This window comes from Ochotona curzoniae, unplaced genomic scaffold (genome assembly GCF_017591425.1).
Source record: "Ochotona curzoniae isolate NIBS_2020 unplaced genomic scaffold, NIBS_Ocur_1.0 scaffold_3890, whole genome shotgun sequence".
Lineage (NCBI taxonomy): Eukaryota > Metazoa > Chordata > Mammalia > Lagomorpha > Ochotonidae > Ochotona > Ochotona curzoniae.
The window spans coordinates 13,276,434-13,289,536 of record NW_024467115.1 but is presented as its reverse complement, the minus strand read 5'-3'; the positions used below and the strand labels follow the sequence as shown (position 1 = coordinate 13,289,536).

At 42.2% G+C, this 13,103-nt stretch overlaps 1 protein-coding gene across 1 annotated transcript in view; it reads right to left on the bottom strand.

Moving 5' to 3' along the window:
- ENPP1 (ectonucleotide pyrophosphatase/phosphodiesterase 1) overlaps window positions 1-8,916 on the bottom strand; it is a 79,877-nt gene extending 70,961 nt beyond the window's left edge. The window contains exon 1 of the mRNA XM_040965202.1: window positions 8,656-8,916. Within this exon, the coding sequence (XP_040821136.1) occupies window positions 8,656-8,904 (249 nt within the window). The 5' untranslated portion in view covers window positions 8,905-8,916. The remainder of the gene's footprint in view (window positions 1-8,655) is intronic.
- Window positions 8,917-13,103: the final 4,187 nt, after the last annotated feature.

Below are 13,103 nucleotides of genomic sequence, written 5' to 3'. Positions count from 1 at the left end.
TCAGATTGGCTCAGCTCTAGCCATTGCAGATATTTAAGGAGTGAACCTGCAGATGAAGATCTTTCTTTCTGTCTCTCCTTCTCTCTCCTTCTCTCTGTAAATCTAATCTGCCTTACCAGTAAAAACAAATAAATCTAAAAAAAAAAAAAAAAATCAGAAGCAATCATCTCATCCACTTTCCCCATTCCTTGACCCTTCTCATGTATGTCGTGTGGGCATACATCCATCTTAACTATGTAAACATAATCAAAATACGAAATAAATTTATTAAATTAAAAAACCACCAAACTAAAATAATCCAATTACAAATGATCATTCGTTCTAAAGAGTTGTCAGAAGAGGAGATATAATACTGAATAATCATATGAAAAAATATTCAATATAATTTGCTACCTTGGAAATGAAAATCAAACCAAGAAATATAATCTCACTATGGTTTTAATGCCCATTTTTTTTAATGCTGCCAACAATGTAAAGAAAAGAGGGAAATTTGAATTATATAGCCATTATGGAAAATAGAATGGAAGTTCCTCAAAAGACCAAAAGTAGATCTACAGATGATCCAGCTATTCCACTTCTGGGTATATACAGATGAAAGAACTGAAATTGGCATTATGAAAGACACCCGATCTCCCAGGTTTTTGCAGAACTAGTACAACAGACACAATGTGCAATCAACATTCATAACTATCAAAAATGAAAGATAAATAAAATGTTGTTTATATACACAATGGAATACTAATAATTTACAAGAAGAATAAAATCTTGTCATTTAAAAACAAAATAAAAGATACTGAAGGACATTATATTAAATGAAATAAGCCAAACACAGAAAGACAAATACTACATGCGGTTTTTTTTCACAGTTGGAAACTAAAAAGAAAAAAAGCAAAATGTCACTGTGATGGACAATAGTGATGTACAACTAGCGATTGAGAATGGTAGGAGGGAAAGGGACAAACAGAAGTTGGAGAATGGGTGCCAGAGCACAATTAAAGAGAAAGGATCTATTCCAGTGTTGTACAGCACAGCAGAAAGACTACAGTTCACAACAACACATTATGTATTTTATAAAGAACTAGAAAGAATGACTCAAAGGAAATAGGAACGCTAACACAAGGCAATGAACACAAACAGCATGAATGTCTTAAAATATCACATTGTGCTCCATAAATATGTACAAATGTTCTATGCTAACCCCCCCCCAAAAGGTATAAAACCCGGTGGGACATAAAAATAAATTTTAATGTTAATAAATTAATTAAAATTATAAGCCACAAAAACAGATGTAAGTGATGAAGCAAAGCTGCACCCATGAAGGAAGTAACAAGCTATAAGTATGCAGTGTTCTGTACATACAATGATAATGTGGCTACTCATGCGTATCCAAGGAGGGAAGGGGCCAGATGCAACCAGTAGCACCTATTCAACCCCATGGTTAGGGTCATTAAAACATCATAATGATTAATTAATTCTTCATACAGATCTTTTTGGGGGATTTTTTTGAATTTTTGATTTTTATGGCACATTTTTGTAGAGTCTGGGATTTCCACCCGTCAAAATCCCACTCCCCAGCTGATTTTCCCCACATTATTACAGAAGTATAGTCCTTCATAAGGAGTCATGATTCCATCAGTCTGTTATTTAAGTGTATCCCAACATTGCTAGTACAGACAATGTCAGACAGCCCAGCATCCCATTGTTTACACATGTCTAATAGTTTCGCTGGGAGTCCATCTTTGATTTGGAACCAAAGATGTGTATTGCATTGCATCCCCACATCTGGATATTACTCCACCACTATACATTCCCTTAAATGAGAAGCTACAAAATAAGGTCAGCAACCTGTATGAATTAGAACAACAACAACAAAATTACAGCACCACGGAGTTGACAAAACGAACCACTGAGCAACCAATGCGTAGGTGACAAAAAGAAAACACAAACGTCTCTTGGGTAAAATGATGTCACTGAATTCGACAAGAGAAAAAAAAAAGTATTTGAAAGAAATGAAAATGAAATCAAAAACATCAAAACACATGGGATGCAGCCAAAAAACAGTATGGAACCGATTACCAAACTTAAAATTTGCATGATGATTTTCTTATACTAGACAGAACATATGGTATTTGTCCTTTTGGGATTGACTTATTTCACTAAACATAATAATCTCTAGTTGGGTCCATCTAGTTGCAAATGGTATGATTTCATTCTTTTTAATGGCTAAATATTATTCCATGAAGTAGTATTACCACAGTTTCTTAAACCACTTCTTTCTGCATACACCTCTGGATTGTTTCCACATCTTTGCTATTATAGATTGTGCTGCTTAAATATAAGATTACAGATCCCCTTCTCGTATGCAGTTTTCATTTCATTTGAGTATATTCCTAGGAGTGGGATAGCTGGGTCATATGGCAGGCTTATCTGCAATTCTCCAAGCACTCTCCATACTTATTTCCATAGTGGTTGTACTAGCAAGGTGGATACATTTCTCCCCCACATCCACACCAACAGATGTTGTTAGTAGAGTTCTGAATGTAGGTCAATCTCATTGAAGTTAAGTGCATACAGGTCTTACTCTTCCTCCCTTTTCCCGTCTGAATGCACACCATTTCATAAAACAGATATTCTCAAAAGCTTTGGTCTCAGGAACCCATTGTGCATACAAACTCACTGACAGTCCTAAGAAAACTTATCAGGCTATTGTGTACATTCCTCAAGATTATTTCCAAATTCTCCAAGTGTTAATGTCTAGCAATAAATTGCCATTTGAAACTTGGAAATTCATTCATCAATTTTTAAAACTGCAACATTAAAATCTATTAATCTACTTTGAATGCAGCTTATGCCAATACATAATTTTGTAACATCATCTATTGTTTCTCTGGAAAATATTGAATCCCTGAGTAACACTGTTCTTCCAAATTGACAAAGTCATTAAGCAATTCGGAAAAAAATCACATAATATACTATCTTTATCATTTTCATTATAAAAGTCCTTATGGAATGGGAGTTCTGAATTCCACCATGGCATACAATAACTTCTCAAAATTTGTATTGGGCCCAGCGTGGTGGCCTTGAGGCTAAAGGCCTCACCTTGAACTCACTGGGATCCCATATGGGTGCCGGTTCTAATCCTGGCAGCTCCATTTCCCATCTAGCTCTCTGCTTGTGGCCTGGGAAAGCAGTCAAGGACGGTTCAAAGCCTTGGGACCCTGCGCCCGTGTGGGAGACCTGGAGAAGTTCCTGGCTCCTGGCTTTGGATCGGCACAACACCGGTTTTGTGGTCACTTAGGGAGTGAGTTATCAGATGGAAGATATTCTTCTCTGTCTCTTCTCCTCTCTGTGTATCTGATTTTGCAATAAAAATAAAATAAATCTTTAAAAACTTTTTTTGTATTACTCTTTGAAAGTGCAACTGTGACCATAAGCATCAGATATTTATTTTCCTTGAACTGATTAATTAACGTCATTCATTTTTCAGAAAGCTTGTACCAAATAATCATTTAAATGAGAACAGTCCTCTTAAAGAAAAAATGTGTCCTATGAAACACAGCATAAAGGAGGTAGTTCACTTGCAACTTCAACAATCAGAGAAAGCAGCAGTGCTTGAATACTTCTAACACTGTCAAAAGAACTTTAAAAAGACAAGTGATTTGAGCTTGAGATTTAGTAAAATCAGTTTCAAGGACGTATTTGCTATTTCAGTTAGACATTCTTTTAAGTGAATGAAGCTCTTTTTACTGTATATACATGACTTCTTGTACAAAGGATACCTTTGCCCTAATTTCTACTCACCTGCAAGCAGTTTCACCATCCACTCCTTCAACACCTTCACTGTAAACACCAACCTAGTGGAAGGGTAAATAGCTGTTGCACTGTTGATTTTCAAATAATGTTTACTTCTGAGTGCCCTGCAAAGCATTGGGGGAATCCCTGGAGATCCACAGACCACACACTGAGAAAGGATATCTAAATATTTGGACTGAAACTTTGTGTTATCATTCAATAATAAACATACTGAGCCAAATCACATAATGATGGTCTGGAGCATTGCGAGATCCTACTCGGAATCATCTTATGATAACAGTTGTATTTATGTTGCTGCTTAATAGCATCATAAAAAAAAAACTACTTGAATTTCTTTCCTGTTGTCTCTCTTTCCATAAGAGATCATAGGCCCCAGACGGTTCACTAAGGCCCAACACACTTCCTGAGGCCAAAAACATTTCTCAGGAAAAGAATCCAGCTTTAGAACAAGCTACTTTCTGAAAAACATTTTCCTGAAAACTAAGATAGGATGACCTCTAAGGCTTCCAAATCATATTAACAGAATGATTACCAGTTAGGTTGCTGTGAAGTCTTCAGATATTTTTGTGAGCAAATTATCAATCCATAGATGAGATACACAAATGAAAGTTCACTCCCTCCAAAATGGCTATCATAATGCCGTACTTTTCCATTCTAATACATTTTAAAAAATCAAAAAAAACAAAACCACCTCCCAAAAGCTTGGAAACACTATTGAGAAATAGTGTTTAGTTAATGCTCATCTGCAGATTTTGGCTACTCATGAAATACCTTCTTAGACATCATCATTGATGCCAGAAATCCTTAACATCACAAGCGACATGGAGCTGGGTTCTTCCCGTATTTCCTTTCCCACAAAGTATCATTCTGTGTACCTTTAAACAAAGTATGTTTGCTCAGCCAATCAAAAGCTAACACTGAGTTTAGGAATCACCTTACACTCTGCAGTAAGCATAATGTTCTTGAGTTCCTAGAAATCTTTGGAGCATTTTGTCAAGACAGAGAAAAAAATAAAAACATATTACAGGGAAAAACAGGAGACTTTTTTCCCCTTAAGATGCTCTGGCTACTTTAAAATAAAATGCTAAACTATTGTGAGAGAGCTATTAAACTTTATAAATAAAGTAATCTCAATTCCAGTTATCATGGCTAATCTTTATGTTGTATTCAAGGAAAAGGGTAGAAAAATAACAAAATTAATAATATTCACACCCAGAGGTGGCCATCTTGCAAAGAGGTTAGGATAGCCCTGACATCAGTGTGCCAAGGTTCAAATCCTAGTTCTAGCTCCTGATTCCAAATGCCTGCAAATGCAGCCCCCAAGAGGCAACAGTGCCTGCTCAAAGAATAGGACTCCTGCAACTTACCTGGCAGACTCACACTGAAGTCCCAGCTGCGGGGCTCAGCTCAGCCCAGGCCATAAGGGCATCAGGGAGGAAACCAGCAAGCAGTAGCACTCTCTCTATGTGTATATACATACGTGTATAAGTCAGTCTGCTTCTCTCTCTTTCAAACAAATATATTCATTTTCAAAAATTCACCTTCAAAAAATTTCAAAATAATATTCACACCCAAGTCGGCCGTAAGCAAGGCCTACCAACTCCTGCCCCTTGCAAAGAATTTGCATGAAAAAGTAATCTAACATAGACACACACACACACACACACACACACACACACACACACCTTTACAATAGCACACATAGTTGTATTTGAAAGCACAGCAGAAGGTCACAAGAAATACAAATACTTGGGAAGAGCTAACTGGAGAAATGTACTGCCAACCTGGGCCTGTGGATGCACTAAGGCAGACTTTGTCAAACAGTGGACAATGAAACCAACAACTTCTCACAACTATTAAAACCATTCAAGTAACATCCTCTTCCCACACCAGGCTTCATCAAAGGACCATCTCGCAGCCCCAGGTGCTGGTGTAGTTTGACAGCAAGAAGTAGCCCTCTCCCCTCCCTGCCCTGTAGACACAGGAGGGAAAAAAAAAAAAAAGACTGAAACATATCTCCCACCTACCTTCCTCCATCCCTGACTCTCCCCACGCTAACCAGAGGCCCACATGGGCATGCATCTCTTTCAATTATGTAGACAACCTTAAAAACAAAATTAAAAAAAATGTACTGCCGATGTAGCTAGAAAATACTTGACTCCTTTAAAACTACGTTAGGGAACAAGAACACAATTTCAAATACAAGGTGATTTCAAAGGCTTGTGGGGAAAAATGAAATTTAAAGTGCAAATTTACTCTGATGCAAAAAAAAAAATGCATGTTGTGTATTGCGGAAATGTATATTATGAAAAAAGGAGAAGATTTCAAAAATATTTGGCATAGAAAGTAAGCTCAGATTTTTATTTCCATTTTTCTGAAAACTTTTTGAAGTGCTCTCCTAAACCGGCAATCTAACCTCAGTGAAATGCTTCACTGAGCTTAAAGCCTGATTTGGAACCCAGCAAGGCATTTCATAGTTAACACATCCCTTAAGGCATATAGAAAGTGCTGCTTGTTTTTCCCACTTGCTGTCTTCCTTAGTCTGGCTCAGTGCCTAGACATGAGCATTCCCAGGGCTCAGGGCCTAAAGTCTCTAGAACAGAGAACGTGCAGGATTGAAGACCCTGGAGAGAAGCAGGGGAGGCCAGATCTTCCCTTCTTCCTCCATTCCTACACATCTACGACAGATCAGTGCTGCTGGAAGAATTTCTGAAAAGTATAGCAGTCATGTAATCACTGGCAAGTCATCTCTCCTAAGGCCCTGTGCTTGGTCTGCTGGATAGAACACTGTGTGGCTGAGAAGGTACGTGGCCCCTCCAACCTCAGTTCCAGAATTCAAGTAGTCCAGTCTGATTCCTCACCTGCATGAAAAGTAGGCTGATGTTTCATTCAAAGCAAAGAAAGAGATTCCATAATTGTAGGTTCTCTCTAGAAAACATACCCCACAACTCTTTGACGACAACGATCAAATCCTATTTGACATCTATTTTGGGAAAGATTTGGGAGAAGACAGGTGTGAAAACAGCAAAGGGAAATTTGTAAGAGCTTTCAGTTTCAGAGCCACACTGAAATAAATTTTCACTAAAAGTAACATGTTTGATTACATAGCTAAGTTGAAGATCCCTCACCAGAAAGACTTCGGATCAAAATGATTTAGGACTTTCGGAATGTTTGTATGGACTTCACCTGTTGAATCTGCAAAAATTTCGAATTTCAAATTCAGGACACAACCTTTGGATAAATGTCCTATCCCATCAAAGGAAACAGAATTCTTCTTCGATCAGTATGTGTTTTACAGCCAAAGTCCCCATCCATATAAAGAAACAGCACACACCCATGGAAGATCTACTAATGGAAGAGCCCTAGGACACTTGCATGCCGAATGTCCAAACACAGGCTGCTTGCCCAGCAATCTGCAAATATGAAAGAAGAAAGGCTTATTCCAAAGGTTCAAGACCTTCGCTGATACTTCTTACATCTCTCATTGCATGGATAGGAAAGACTGAAAAAGTGGATAAACAATTGGAAAACTTGTCAGGACTTACACACGGTAAGCAGTAAGCAACGACACTGCAGTTTCAACACAGATTCAGTGCACAACTTTTGAATGCTTTACAACACTACCCATGTGAGCATACTAATACTGAAGAGCTGTGTTGCAAAGTCTAACCTTCCATTAAGAAGCACACCAAAAAAGTGGCTCAATAACTAAAAAAAAAAAAGGTTTTCATCACTATTGTGTATTAAAGACTTAGTGATTTATGATGCAAAAATACAACCTGACAAGCACACACGATTTCACTGGAACACCTATTCTTCGAAGCCTTGGATGATTTTTAATACTAAGTGCATGACATTATCTCTTAAGTCTTCGGATCCTCAGAGTGTTACAATCTTTCTGTGACACCTAACACATAGTGAGAAAAGCAACACAAAAAAGGCAGACTTTAAGAATCATTTCTTAACAAAGCGCTGTCCAATCATATTGGTAAGTGGCAGTGCCATTCACAGAAGTCTGTGAAAGGCTAGCCTCGGTTTGATCTTTCAGCTTTGTGGTCCCTACACACACTGCTGCATTCGATCCTGCGCTCGAAACGTCCAAGAAATCAACATCTCAGACCCCCTAACTCTCTGTCAGTTCTGCCACCATCGATTTAGAAAGAAAACAGTCCCTTGTCCCACACCACTCCATCTCATGAAGCTCACTGTCGCCACAAGAGTGGAAGAACAATAGTTCTGTGAGCAACGTGAACTTTGGGGGCCTATGGGTCGAAGAGTGGGCAAGAATCACAAACGCTTCTTCACAGTGGCATAATGTGAATACTGATGGAATGCCTGAGCAGCTGCAAGGAAATTCCAAAACTGAGCCAAAAGACAAAGTGTTTTCCAAGGTCCTGATACCATTTCAAGAACTCTGGTCTATCTTATCAGCAGGAAGCAGTTAATGCGAGTCCTCAATACCTCACCCAGAGCCTCCCCAAGAGGCAGAACGTTTTTCAGGCCAACAACCCCCGAGCTGATCAATTTCTCTCTCAAACCCTGTGCTCTTGCGACTTGGGGAGGCTAGCGATGTTTCTAATGATGCTCATGGTCTCCGTCGGCTCTCGGGAACAGGTTCTCAGAAGCACCTTCACCACCGCAAGCCCCAGCGACAGGAATGAGGGAAGGGACAGCGCTGCGCGCGCTCCTGAGAGGTGCCAGGGCCGAGCCCGCAGGTGAGGGACGCTGCTCGCCGCCGTCTCTCTCGGGGCCCCTGTACTGACCGACGGCAGAGCTCCATGCCAATCTCCGTCCCCGCCGTCCAGCCCTCCCGGGCCCAGCGCCCGACGCCGCCAAACCTACCAGCGAGAGCACTTTGTAGGTGTTGGGGTCCTTGGCCGTGCGGCCGCGCGCCGCCTTCTCCAGGGGCTCCTCCCCCAGGTCCATGGGCGCCAGCAAGGACGCGGCCGCCTGCGGGTCCCCAGGCGTCCCGGCGGCTTGGCCATGACTCGGGTCGCGGCCGTTGCCCGCCGGGCCCTCCCGGGAGACGTGCCCGCCCTTGCCGACGCCGCCTCCTTGGCTCCCGCCCCCAGAGCAGCCGTCCCGCTCCATGGTGGCCTTGGGCTCTCCAGCCCCGTCGCCCCGCAGCGCCTTTAATAGGCCCTTAGCCGGCCCCGCCCCGGCTCGCCGCGCCGCCCCTCGCGGTCAGACCCAGGGCTCCTGTCCCTCCGCCCTGCGCTCCTGGTGAGGGGAGAGCCGCTCTACGCCCCGGATTATTTGGCTTCCTGTCTGATTTGGGGCCCTCCGCGAGCCGGTTATTTTGGGTGCTTGGCGTGGGCGCGTCTTGAACTTGCCCCAGCCTTCCCTCCCTCGCCCCGGGCGCCCGCCCGACCCCTCGCCCTGATCGCCCTGCTTGGCCTGGTAACGCAGGCTGCGCCCGGCGACCGAGGGCATGAGATCACGCGGCTCCAAAATAGAGCGGGCAGGAGCCGAAGGATACGGCTGCCCCTGAGGTGTCCCCGGCGCAAAGGCGGGAGATGGGGCTCGGAACAGGGCAGCGCGAGCGCTCGGAGATGCAGGTGGCTGCGGTAAAGCCGCTTTCCTTCCTGCGTAGAATCGAACAATGAACTGCCACCCCACAGCCCTGCAGCCACCAAGCCTTCTTTCCACTGCACACACTTCGGAGAGAGGGGGTCAGTCTTCTAAGACGTAGGTGTTACACGGTTTTGTGTGGTTTCTGGGGTTTAGTTGATCCTGCCGTTTGGGTAGATTACTTAGTAGTCTTCTAGATTTTTCCACTGGGAAGGTTTCAAACGCTCCTGAGGTTGTCACTGACACCTGGTTTAAAGTATCAAAAATCTTAACGCAGTCCGGAATAGGCCTTGTGTTTGAACTGTGACACGGACAGCAGGCTATTGCTCTTGGTGGAGTTGGTTCCACCTTTGGTTCAACAGCGTTTACACTTCTTGCTCATCACCTATCAAGACCGCAAGTGTGCAATGAGGCACCTCTTGCCGGTAAACAAACTGTAGTTGGACTCACTTCAGAGACTAAGGCACACAATCGAAAAGCAATTCACCTTTCGTTCATTGGGTTTTTACAAATACATACAGCCACACAGATTCCAGTTTTTAAAAATGAGAAAGGATGTTTAAACAATATCAAGTGGCTGCTCTGCTCTGGAAAATAGCCAGCTGGGATAATTTGCGACTTCACACATTCATTCATGAACGCTTCCGTTCAATCTCTTAATTGCCAGCTTTGCAAACTGGATCGAAAGGAGAAAACGGTGTTGTGGTGCAGTGGTTAAGCTGTCAGGATTACACAGCAGAATGCCAGTGCTCAACTAAATGAATCCGCCTGGGATCCAGCTTGCTGTTGATGCACACAGGCGACAGGTGCTGGCTCTAGTACTTGAGTCCCAGCGATCCCTGAAGACCACCACTGAGTTCCCAACTGCCCTCCACGGTGTTGCAGAAACTTAGGGAGTGAACCAGCAGAGGAAAAGTCTGTCTGTCTGTCTCTCTTTTTCTCTCCTCTTTGCCCTCCCCCACCCCGTTTTCCCTGTTTCTTTTTTCTCTCTCTCCCTCTCTCTCCTTCTCTCTTTGTTTCTCCCCCTCTCCATTTTTCCCTTTGTATCTGTTTCTCGCTCTCTTTCTCCCTCTCACTCTGTTTCTTCCTTTCTCTCTCTCTCTTTCTTTCTTCACTCTCTTCCTCTCTTTCTGGGTATGAATGTGGGTGTCTCTCTGTCACTCTGCCTTTTAAATAAAACTTTTTTTTTTTAATTCCAGCCTTGCTTTAAAAATTAATAAATCAAAACCAATGTCTTGCTTTTTACATGAGTGAAAATATAACTTTTCATCAAGCAGCTCTGAGCCTGGTGGGGGACAGGGGATAGAACCATCAGATGAAGAATTAGAACCGAGGTCCTAGACACACAAGAAAACGATGCATCTGATCGCGCGAGAGGTCGGGAGAAAGGGCGTTCGACGTTGGAAGCTGAGTCCATCCCTCAAAGAGTAAGCGAATCTTCTGAAGTTTTCTTTGGCTCAGCTGACAAACCATCTGACAGAAACAGATTTTCATTAGTTTACAGTCACTTTTTTTGCTCCAAACTTGGTTCCACACTTTCCTTTTACTATTTCCAGAAATCAGATTCAAGGATAAAGCTTTATTCCACTAAGGTTTCTCAAGAGTGTCAATATTCTGAAACTCAAGAGGCTTTTCAAAGTAGCTTTGAACCTGATCAAACAAATGCAGTTCCATATAGTCTCTGCATCCCGAAGCAGCAAAGGGCTTTCCCTGTCAGCCGTTGGGAATGTCTGGACAGTCTGCAGGGTCACAAACGTCTTAAGCATCTTTTGACCAGAAGGAACAATAAGTAAGTGAGGTGGCCTCTTGGGCACATGGCAATAGGTGATCTCTGCCTGGGTAAGGAAGGTTGGCATATCGACTTGCCGGAACATGTGTTCTAAGTAACAGACTTTTTAAGACCAGCCTGGAATTTGGACATCTGTATAAAACCTTCAGGTTGCAAAATGCTGTCTATAAAGTTCAAAAAGAACTGTTTCTTTTCATTCAAAAGGCCAAATAAGATGGAACAGATCTACAGGGCAGGCCTGGCACACAGGCCACCAGAATGTGGCCTCTTCAACATACTCATAACTCACCCAGTTGCAACTTTTAGGCCGAGTAATAGAAGCAGTAATGCAATTCTAAAATCAGAGGAAAAGGAGCACAACGTGGGTGTCACTTGCATTGTTTATCTGAAGACATTGCAACACTTCTGATGGAGTCTTGCACAGCATTGCCTATTCTGAAATGGCAGAGGGACAGCTTCTCATTCCAAAGGCTTATAAAATCTGGAGACAAACAAAGGTAGCCCTACTCCTAGCTCACAGGCTTAAGTGATTGGAGACTCTCACAAAAAAATATTTAGGTACTTCTCCCTGGGTGCCCAAAACTAACATAAATACCACCCAAACTCCAAGCAAATCTGTTTATCTATGTTGCAAGTCCGATTTTCACCATTGAAAAACTGCTCTTCTCAATTTGTCAAAAATGGAATGTGCCGTAGCCTCCTTATTCAGTAGCTGCTCCAGACCTTGCCAACTTTCCCTAATTCGATAGTAAATCTTCAAACACACGCAGCCACGGCCGAGAAGGAAACCACACAGCTCTTTCATCTTAATGAATAACATTTTTCCATGGCATTAATTCATTTTAAGGTTTTTATATAACCTCCTGATGCCTTTCATTTTTATAAGCATAAAAATGTATCCTCCAGAGCAGAAAGCTGAGGTAACTGAGCGATCCTGAATAGATACGGAAGAGGTCTCTGGCCTCATAATAAGGTTTTACAAGTTCTATCAAGAAGTCAGAACGTGCTTGGCTGGGATGCAAGGGAGATGCTGATAGTGATCGGCAGGACACAAAATGAATGCAGGGGAATACACTGTATGATGCTACTGAGAAAAATAAAAACTGGAAAATGCACACATCACCTAACAAAGCAGCTACCTATTTCTTCCCATTATTGCTGGATACTGTCTGCTAATCATTGCTTATTTGGCCTTCTATACACTTTCATTTCCAACAAACCTAAGCTTCCAGATAACTTCATTGTAATAGGTTTATTATAGTATCACATGCAAATTATGAAATTTACTCAGTGTAATGTTACTGATAACAATTATGTAGCAACTTATGCAAATATATATCTATTAATACAGTCCAGTCTTAAAACACTTCTGTTGACTGACAAAGTTTCCTTTTGCACATTTACAATTCAGAATTGCTCTCATTCCGGCTCCAGGCAAAGATGGCTTCGCTGTCTGTCTGTAGATTTGGCTTTCCTGAAAAATTCTACAGAGAGAGAGAGATCTTCCACCTTCTGGTTCACTCTTCATAATGGCTCTAGGTGGCCCAGGGTTGGGACAGGTTAGATTCAGGAACCAAGAGCTTTTTCTGGGTGTCCTATGTGGGTGCAGGGGCCAAAGCACTTGGATCATCTTCTGCGGCTTTCCCAGGTTACTAGTCAGGAGCTGTTTTCGAGGTGGAGCACCTGGCTGTCAAACCGATGCCCATGTAGAATTCAGGCATTGTAGGCTGCAGCTTAACCCTCTGTGCCACAATACCAGCCTCCGTCTGATTGCTCTTGAATAAATAACCACCCGTGAAATTGCTATATCCAATGGAAATTGTACATTTTTAAGTTTTGGGGAAACTGTTTACCAAACAGGCTCTACTACTGGATCTGAAAGAAGCTCCTAGCTAATCCATTAGCCTTCTGCATTGAAAAGGAAGAGACA